The 9253-nt window shown below is 50.8% G+C and overlaps 1 protein-coding gene across 1 annotated transcript; it reads right to left on the reverse strand.

The window, feature by feature from the left end:
• Positions 1 to 1279: 1279 nt before the first annotated feature.
• Positions 1280 to 8860, reverse strand: Lag3 (lymphocyte activating 3). The gene is made up of 8 exons (XM_031380976.1): positions 8464 to 8860; positions 7930 to 8077; positions 7260 to 7552; positions 6406 to 6669; positions 5420 to 5695; positions 2178 to 2414; positions 1786 to 1916; positions 1280 to 1527 (listed from the first exon to the last, which is right to left on the reverse strand). The coding sequence occupies exons 1-8, from the start codon at positions 8519 to 8521 to the stop codon at positions 1354 to 1356; spliced, it is 1581 nt and encodes a 526-aa protein (XP_031236836.1). The 5' UTR covers positions 8522 to 8860; the 3' UTR covers positions 1280 to 1353.
• Positions 8861 to 9253: the final 393 nt, after the last annotated feature.

Here is a 9253-nt window from a genome sequence, read left to right on the forward strand (position 1 = left end):
AGCGGGGCAGTGGTGGTACACCCTTTTAATCCCAGCACTTGGGAGGTAGAGGCAGGCGGATTTCTGAGTTGGAGGCCAGCCGGGTCTACAGAGTGAGTTCTGAGACAGCCAGGGCTACACAGAGAAACCCTGTCTCGGGGGGAAAAAAAAAAAGATGGGGATCTCACTATGTTACCCGTGTTCATCCAGCACTCCTGGACTCAAGGAGACCTTCCTGCCTCAGTCTCCCACGTAGCTGAGACTTCAGCTGCATGCCTCTGTTCCTGGCCATTGTCCCACTTACTAGATTAGAAAACAAAGGTTCAAAGAGAAGTGTAACAGCCTCATCAACATAATAGAATGAGAATCCGGGACTGAGGACTCCCACAAGCAATGCATACAGATGTCCTTATGGCTTGTTTTTCTCCCTGCCTGTGGTCTTTGTTTACAGCCTTCCCCTTTGTCTTCCTTGGATTATAACCTTGCCAGTACCAGGGCTGTATTTCCAGAAGCATGTATTATTTAGTCCCTCTCCTGCAGGGTACATCAGACACGTGACAGATGCTGGGAGCACATTCAAGGCTGAACACCCAGAGTGCATATGTAAATGAAGCACCTGCATCCTTGCTCCACCTAGCCTACTGCAGTGTGTTAGATGTCTGGGCTGTGGCAGTTGGTCCGGTGACCTCCTCTGGGGTGTGACGAGCGGCGACCACTAGGTGGCAGTGTGTTGTCATGCCTGGGGCCAGAAAAGTCACCCAAGGCTGACAAACATGGGGGATGGGGCAGAGGTAGCAACGTCAGCTGGTTATCCAGAAAGATTAAGAGGCTCCCATCTCCTGGACTTAACATGGCTGGTGCTGGCCCGCAAGCGAGTGTGTGTGTGTGTGTGTGTGTGTACACGCGCGCCTGCCTGCTGATGCTTTCCTTCTTTGTAGCCAGGGGTCTGAGCACAAGTACTGAAGTGCAGCTGAGCTTAGTGTGGGCCAAAGGGACCCGAATATAAAGGAGACCAGGAGAGCCAGCACAATGTGGGTGTGGGTACAAGATGAGGAAAGGACTACGGAGGTCAGAAGTGAGGGCTCTTTAGAGCTTTCGGGGCGGCGGGGGGAGGGGGAACGGATTACTTAATAGAAAGGGGACAACAGTGAAAGAAACAAAGAGGCAAGCAACAGTAAAGGGAATGAGGAGAAAGATTGGCTGGAGAAAGTAGGTTGGGAGGCTGGAGTGAGAGAAGGGAGCCCCTAGTGGCTGGGAGAGACAGGAACCTTTCCCAGACAAGAAAGACAGAGACTCCAGCTTGCTGCTGACAGGGAGTTTATTCGGGCGGGCGGGCGGAGCTGCGGAGACCTGCTGGCTACCTCCGCTCCCAGGTCAGAGCTGCCTGGGCTCTGGCTCCTGCTGTGGCTCGGGCGAGGGCTCGGGTTCGGGTTCGGGTTCTGTCTCCTGTTCCATCTCCGTCTCCAGTTCTCGCTCCAGCTCCTCTATCTTACTCTGAGCCGGAGGTGGGTGAATCCCATGCTCTAAGGCAGAAAATCTCCGTAGCAACTGTGGGGGAAAGACAGAAAGGACAATGGAGGACAAAGGAGACAATCACGGAGCTCTGGAGCTCTACTGCTTTCTTTCCAGGCTTCTCCATTTGGCCCAAGGCCTTCTTTCAACCCCTTTAAGCTTCCCAGCTACAAAGTGTTCCCAGTAGAGGGACTCTGGGAGCAAATTCAGAACCCAGTATGGTTTTCTTTCTTGAAGAAGCGGGGGTCCCACACAGCACTCTGAGGTCTGACAGGAAGCTGTGTCCTAGCTCACCTGTCTTCTCCACAGATGAAAGCCAAAGGCCCCGGTCACCAAAAGGAAAAGGGAGAGGGCACCAAAGATGAGAACGAGGAAGAGATGGCCTCCTTTAAGGTCACCTGAGCTTCTCCTAGCACTGCGGGCACCTGTGAAGAAAGCACTAGATGAGCTCCAGGGTTGGAGATGGGAATAGATACCTTGCTACACCCTCCTCCATTACAGATACAATGAGGCCAGAGAGTTTGAGGGACTTGTCCAGGATCATTCAGCTAATTAATGACAGAAATAGGTCAGGCCTAGAGAGCTGGAAGTCAGGTCCCTGATGGAAGGAGAAAAGGTGGGGGTAGGAGGGGCAGGGGTGTTGGAAGGCTTCAGAGTTGGGGCCATGATGTTTTGGGAACTCAGACCTGAGCTAGGCTCTGCGGGGTACACTGTCGCCCCAAGAAGCTTCTGACCCTTGTACAGTTGACACAGCCATTGCTCAGTCAGGAGCCTGGCCTCCTGCAGCTCCAGCACAGGGCCCGGGGAACTCCTGGACAGATCGTTCAGGGGGCGCCACACAAATCTTTCTTCTCCGGATGCTGGAGCTACCTCACATAAGAGCTTCTTCCGGGAGCCAGGTAACCGGGAGGATTTAGGAGTCACTGGAAAAAATCAGAGGGGAGAGATCTCATGGGGGCCTTGACCCCTTAGCTGTCATCAGTGTTGCAATCCACATCTCCTGTCACCTAACTCTCACTGGGATCAGGCTGGGAAAACCTCAGGGGCAGAGGTCATAGGTCACAATGACATTTATCTTCGGTTTGGTTTAGTGTTTTCTGAGACAGGGTCTCGAGAAGCTTAAGCTAGCCTTGAACTTCCTATGTAGCCAGACATGACCTTGAACTCCTGATCCTCCTGCCTTCATCTCGAAGTATTGGGATTACAGGAGTGTCCCACCTGGACACAGTCATCTTAATACTGTGCTCAAAAATGTTCCCAACTCTTCAAGACATTATTCAAACTCAGACAGGTACTGAAGGCCACAGGAGAAACAGTACTCATGCTGGGGGTGTACCTCAGTTGGCAGAACACTTTCCTAGAATGTTTGAGTCCATGGGTTCAGTTCCCAGCACCACATAAACTGATGTAGACACAAGAAAATCAGAAGCTAAACAACCCATGCACATTGAATTCAAGGTCAGCCTGAGCTACACGAGACCTTGTTTTAAAACATAAAATAAGTTTGGAAAGATGTTGAGAAACCCTGTCTCGAAAACATACAAAAAAAAAAAAAAAAAAAAAAGAGTACTTAGTGTTCTTCCAGAGGACCCAGATTGGATTCCAAGCACCCACAGGGTGGCTCACTCTTGCCTGTAACTCCGGATCCAAGAGACCAACGCCCTCTTCTATTTCTGTAGCTACAGGACACAGATGTACAAGCAGGCAAAATACACATATCATACGAGACTTTTTGTTTGTTTGTTTTTCAAGACGGGGTTTCTCTCTGTAGCCCTGGCTGCCCTGGAACTCACTCTGTAGACCAGGCTGGCCTCGAACTCAGAGATTCGCCTGTCTCTGCCTCCAAAGTGCTGGGATTAAAGGCGTGCGCCACCACCACCTGGCTTATTAAATACATTTTTAAATAAAATCAAATGAAGAGGTGGCTCAGGGTTTACAAAGATATTAGCATTTCCTGCTCTTCCAAAGGACCCACGTTCAGTTCCCAGCACCCACACCTGACTGCTCCAGGGGACTCACTCCATTCTCACATCTCCTTGGACACCCCGTGTGTGCACACTCACACAGAAACACACAACTCACAAGCATATTCTCTTCTAAACTGCTCAGACTCTCAATGCTCAGTCAGGTGAACCAGCACCAGGTACTCCCGACAACTTCCCCGGCCCCCATCACTCCGCTCAAATCAGTGCCCCCAGCTTTGTGGCACCTCTAGATGAAGGTTATTCTTGAATGTTTACAGAACAAGTAAGCAGCTGATTAATCCACAGGCAGAACATGCTGCAAGTTGACCAGATAGGATGGTAGGAACGGACAAATGGTGAAGGGCCTTGACCCTGCTGAGCAGGGCATGGGGGCACTTACAGACGCAGATATTCAACTTTCCAGTTTAGACCCTGAGTCTAGCATTCTGCAGTGGTGACCTTGTCTATTCCTTCTCTGTAAACTAGAAAGGACAATCTCTCTCCCCCTGAGCACGTGAACACGGTTCATTTTTTTCTCTTTCTTTTCCTTTCTCTCTTTCTTTGTTTCTTTCTTTCTTTTTCTTTTTCTTTTTTTCTTTTCTTTTCTTTTCTTTTCTGTTTTTTTGAGACAGGGTTTCTCTGTATAGCCCTGGCTGTCCTGAACTCATTCTGTAGACCAGGCTGGTCTTGAACTCATAGATCTGCCTGCCTCTGCCTCTGCCTCGAAAGAATGAGTGCACTAGAGCACTTGACAGCATTAAAGGCAGAAGAATGCGTAGGCTTTGGTGACTGTTGAATGTGGCAGAGAAGGGTTTGGGATGAGTGGGATTCCAATGGTGTTACTAATAGACTGAGCCGGCAAAGGGGTGACTTGAAAAGATGGAGTTCTCTGTGAAGCTGAGGGGTTGAGCCAATATAATATCTAGATAGGGTTATAGAATATGTGCATGGGAAAAATGTGTTGTTAATCAATGAACACAGACTTTCTGATCTGGGGTTGTTTTGTTTTGTTTTTGATTTTGCCTGTATTTGTTTTATTCTGTCTTTTAAAAACCCTTATTCACTAAATGTTTGCTGACAAGGGACTGACTTATCAGCTCCTCTAAACCCAGGTCAACTCCCACAATTTTAACGGAACCCTAGGCCAAAAAGCAGACAAAGGTTCAAGAATATATGCCTCATTCTTTTAACCATTCAAATTTTTCTTTTGGGGCTGGCAAGATGGCTCAGTGGGTAAGAGCACTGACTGCTCTTCCAAAGGTCCTGAGTTCTGATCCCAGCAACCACATGGTGGCTCACAACCACCTGTAATGAGATCTAATGCCCTCTTCTGGTGCGTCTGGTCGAGTGAGGCTGGCATTCAATTCCCAGCACCCACACACATGATAGCTCACGGCCATCTGTACAGCTACAGTGTATTAATACACATAAAATAATAAATAAAATAAATATTTAAAAAACATTTTCTTTCAAATGTTTGTCATCTCTGTTTCTAGCTTTTGGACATCCCAGCAGTTCAGAGCAGGGGAGTCCCTTAGAGAGGAATGGAACTTTTATTTTGTGACTCAAGGGGAGATTTTCAGTTTCAGTTTTGTTTTTTGTTTTGTTTTATCATGGGGTGAAAAAAAAACAGCTTATAATTTGACAGGCACAGTAGTAGTACATGTCTCTAGTCCCAGCACTTAGGACCTTGGAAGCAGCAGGATCAGGAGTTCAAGGTCATCCACCCTAAGCTACAGGAGAAAGGGTGCTTGCTCTGCACCCAGAGAAACAGAACCCAGAGAAAGGTGGGTGGAGAAAACTAACTCCACAGAGTTGTCCAGTGACTTCGACATACATGCTGAGGAACACGCACACGCGCGCGCACACACATGCACGCACTCGCAATCTCTGACAGCCAACACTCCCACCCCCTGTTCTTTCTCCCTGAGATGGAAGCTATTCCATTCCCACCTGTAGCTGACCTGTGATGACCGCCAACGTGACAGTGGCACTGAGCTGCTGTCCCTGCAGATGGATGCTACAGGTATAGGTCCCAGCCTGCGCCAGACCCACAGCCTCAAGTTGAAGGGTAAAATTGCCACTCTTTCCAGGCACCGAGAGTTCAGGACCTCCCCCAGGAGGAGTCCACTTGGCGATGAGCAAAGAAGGGATCCCCACACCTGGGGGTAAGTGACAGGGTAGCTCCACCCTAGAGCCTTCAGCAGTGTACACTGTCAGAGGGGCTACAGGCTCCAGACCTGGAGAGAAAAGGAGAAGTCAGGTCATCGCCGAGGGTATGCAGAGGGCCAGAGCGTGGGGACACCAAGGAAGTAAGGAAGAAGGGTAAAGGAGGGATTTGGCTGTAACACAGAAAGAAACAGCAAAGCAGACAAACTAGGGAAACTGAGGCAGCAAGAGACCATAGGCTATCAGAAGGCTGAACAGCGAAGGGATAAACACTGTGATATGGCAGTTTAGAGCACTGGTTGTTCTTCCAGAGGACCTGGGTTCAGTTCCTAGCACGCACATGGTGTCTCACAACTGTCTGTAGGTCAAGTTCCAGGGGATCCGACACCCTGACACAGATATATATGCAAGCAGAACACCAATGCACGGAGCTGGAGAGATGGCTCAGCAGTTAAGAGCAGTGACTGCTCTTCCAGAGGTCCTGAGTTCAAATCCCAGCAACCACATGATGGCTCACAACCATCTGTTCAGCTACAGTGCACTCATATACATAAAATAAATAAATAAATAAATCTTAAAAAAACACACCAATGTACACTAAAATGAAAATAAATAAATAAATAAATGAGAGACAGCAGCTAAAAGATGCCCAGAGAGAAAATGGTTGGCCCACTGAGACAAAGAGGACTGGAGGGATACCACAGGCAGCTGAGAAACAGTTTGGGGGGCCCTTGAATCAGGGGAAGTGATAAGCAGGAAGGTTGTGGTCAAGAAGAATTACCCAGAACCTTGAGGTTGTACGTGATGGAGACATTGAAGCCATCTCTGTAGGTGAGGACACAGCCCCAGGTCCCAGAGTCCAGGGGGCTGACCTGGGGCAGTAAGAGGAAACTTTCAGCTAAATAATGACGGGGTGAGTTGTGGACAGGCACTTGGCTCTTGCCCTGGAACCAGTGCACAGAGACTGGGCGGTCAGGACGGCTGAAGGAGCAGTTCAAAATGACCCAATCAGAAGGCTTGAGGGTTCCTGGGGGGTTGGCAATCACTGCATAAAAGGAAAAAAAAAAATCAGCCTAATAGATGGAAATACTTTCTCAACGCAGCTGGCCAAAGCAAGCTGAAGACTCATGGAAACAGGGACATTGCTTTCAGATTCTCCACACACCCGGCCATTCCAACTCAGCGCTTGAAACCTGAGGATACTTATGGATGGATCGCCAAGAGACCCGAGACTTCTTTCCATGGTCTCCTGCCTCTACTTTACTTGGCTTGGCCTATTCTTCTTTGGGCAGACCTAGCCTGAGGATGAGCTGCAAATGTCTTAGATGAATCACTCTAGCCCCCCAAAAAAGAGGTGCTTCCCCATCTCTACCTCTACAAGGGATGGCACTCCCGCAGTAGGTGGGGGAAAGGGAGCTGGGGTGGGGTTGATACAATTTCTCCATAGCTCCCTCATCCCCGCCTAAAGGCGTGCGTTTCAGGGATCACTTTCCACCCCGCCTGTCCATCCCTTCTTTTACACTTCTGGAGGTCCTCAGGCAGGGTCTAAAGCACTACGCTGGCCACTGCTCCCCCTGCCCTGGGGAAGCAGGGATCTGCTTCCCAGGCCCTCTCCCTTTGTCCTGCCCCACCTACTCGAGGCCTGGCCGACGCGCAGGCGGAGACTGCAGGAGAGGGCGCGGTCCGGGAGGCGCACGGTGGCGTGGTACTCGCCGGCATCAGTGCTCAGAGCTGGGCGCAACCACAGAGAGAAGTCCCCGCGCTGGAGGCCACGCTCCTCCAGCTGCACGTGGGGATTCAGGGGCTGCCTCCCGCTGCGCAGGCCTCCGGGAGCTACGCTCAGCACCGTGTAGCGACCGGGTGCGGGTCTCCTAGGTGAGGACATTCCCCGGTGAAGGTGAAGGGCCGGGATGGGAGCGGGTTGGCCACTGGTTGGGGAGAGGGAATAGGATTGAGAAATTCCGGCGCAGTTTGAAAAGGCCATGAAGAAGATGCACTCCAAGCATGTTTTGAGGATAAAGTTAACCCGCCTAAGAGACCTCTTGGCCGTCAGCAGTCTCCCCTCTCCCGTCCCCACTTCCGTTGGTCTTCAGCACCATCTGCTACTAGGGAGGTGGGGCACTACAGGATGCAGGTGTGTGGGGAGCAGGTAGCAGAGAAATCCACAGGAAGGCTGTGTGATTTTAGAGGTCACTGAGCTACTGGCTTTAGAGGGGCTCACAAAGAGGACAAAACTGGCTTGTACAGGGTTTTATCCATTAGGACAGGATTGGGAGGTTCTGTTGTCCAACTTTGGAGGTCATACCTGTCCGGTTGATGTTGCCAGATGACCCCTCCTCTTCGCAGAAAGTTGGGATCCAGGTCGGGGGATTTGAGGCCACAGGGAAGGTGGACAGGAGCTCCCTCCTGGGCCCACACCACGGAGAGCTCTCTCCCAGGCCCTGAAGACACAACTAGTGGAGCAAAAGAGAGGCCAAGGGCATTGAGCCAAGAGATTGGAGAATAGAGAAGCGCCTTGGCATTCCTAAGAAAGAAACATCATTCCTCCCTGTTGAAGGGAGACTGAGGCAGCTTTGGGATTGGAAGGACTGCCCTTATACAAGGTGATGGCGCATGCCTTTAAGCCCAGCACAGGGAAGGCAGAGGCAAGTGGATCACTGTAAGCTCAAGGCCAGCCTGGTCTTCAGAGCCAGTCCCAGGACAGCCACGGCAAGGCAAAGAAACCCTGTCTCAAATCCCCCCGCACCCCTATTTCCAAAAGGCATTTGAAGATCACCACAGGGCTAAAGAGACAGGCCATAGAGGTCCCTGCTGGCTTTTCCAGGATTCTCCATCTTACCTGGAGCTTCCCAAAACAGTCGCAGAAGCAAAAAGCCAAGGAGCAGATCCTCCCTCATCTCTTCTATGACCTGGGCCTCCCCAGCCCTCCAAGGGAGGTCAGAAAAGAGTTCTGGAAGAGAGAGAGAAAGAGAGAGAGAGAGAGAGAGAGAGAGAGAGAGAGAGAGAGAGAGAGAGAGAGAGAGAGAGAGAGAGAGAGAAGTTCCACAAGGAGGGAGATGAGAGGAAAAGAATGTAGGGTGAAGAGGACCCCCCAGGAGTGGGCCTGGAGACAGCAGGACAATAATCAGAGTTCAGGGCTGGGGCCCAGAGCAGAGTGCAGGCAAGTCCACTGCAGCTAGCTAGAATCTGAGCTGCTCCTCCAGGCCCAGTCCTTCTTGCTTCTCCTCCCCACTGCCTGCTGGCCTCCCCACCCCACCCCCCCAGCCCAAGGCGCGGGGTTTCGCTTCGCAGTGGAAAGTGTGAGGGGGCTGATTCCCAGCAACCAAGCCCTCCATCTCTGTGGTGGCACTCCCCTTGTTTACTTCCTCAGACTTGGGTCTCCCTACCGCCCCCTCTTCACCTCTTCCCCCTCTGTCTCCTCTGTCTCTTCTCTTCTCTTCTCTTCTCTTCTCTTCTCTCTCTCTCTCTCTCTCTCTCTGTCTCTCTCTCTCTCTGTCTCTCTCTCTGTCTCTCTCTCTCTCTCTCTCTGTCTGCCAAGAATTTCTGCCTAGAACTACAGCTGTAACTTTAAGCTTCCTCTATTGTCTCCACAGTTTCTTCTTGACTAGCTCTTTCCCATTAAGATCGCC

The sequence above is a fragment of the Mastomys coucha genome, unplaced genomic scaffold (genome assembly GCF_008632895.1).
Source record: "Mastomys coucha isolate ucsf_1 unplaced genomic scaffold, UCSF_Mcou_1 pScaffold20, whole genome shotgun sequence".
NCBI classification, from domain to species: domain Eukaryota; kingdom Metazoa; phylum Chordata; class Mammalia; order Rodentia; family Muridae; genus Mastomys; species Mastomys coucha.

Bases quoted from the DNA above. Each gene is read 5' to 3' on its own strand.
- Lag3 (XM_031380976.1), bottom strand. From the start codon at position 8,521: ATGAGGGAGGATCTGCTCCTTGGCTTTTTGCTTCTGCGACTGTTTTGG. The intron at 5,696-6,405 runs GTAATTCTTCTT...TTTTCTCTCCAG, and splicing joins GTACAACCTCAAGGTTCTGG to GTCTGGAGCCTGTAGCCCCT. The intron at 1,528-1,785 runs GTGAGCTAGGAC...TTTCCCCCACAG, and splicing joins TTCATCTGTGGAGAAGACAG to TTGCTACGGAGATTTTCTGC.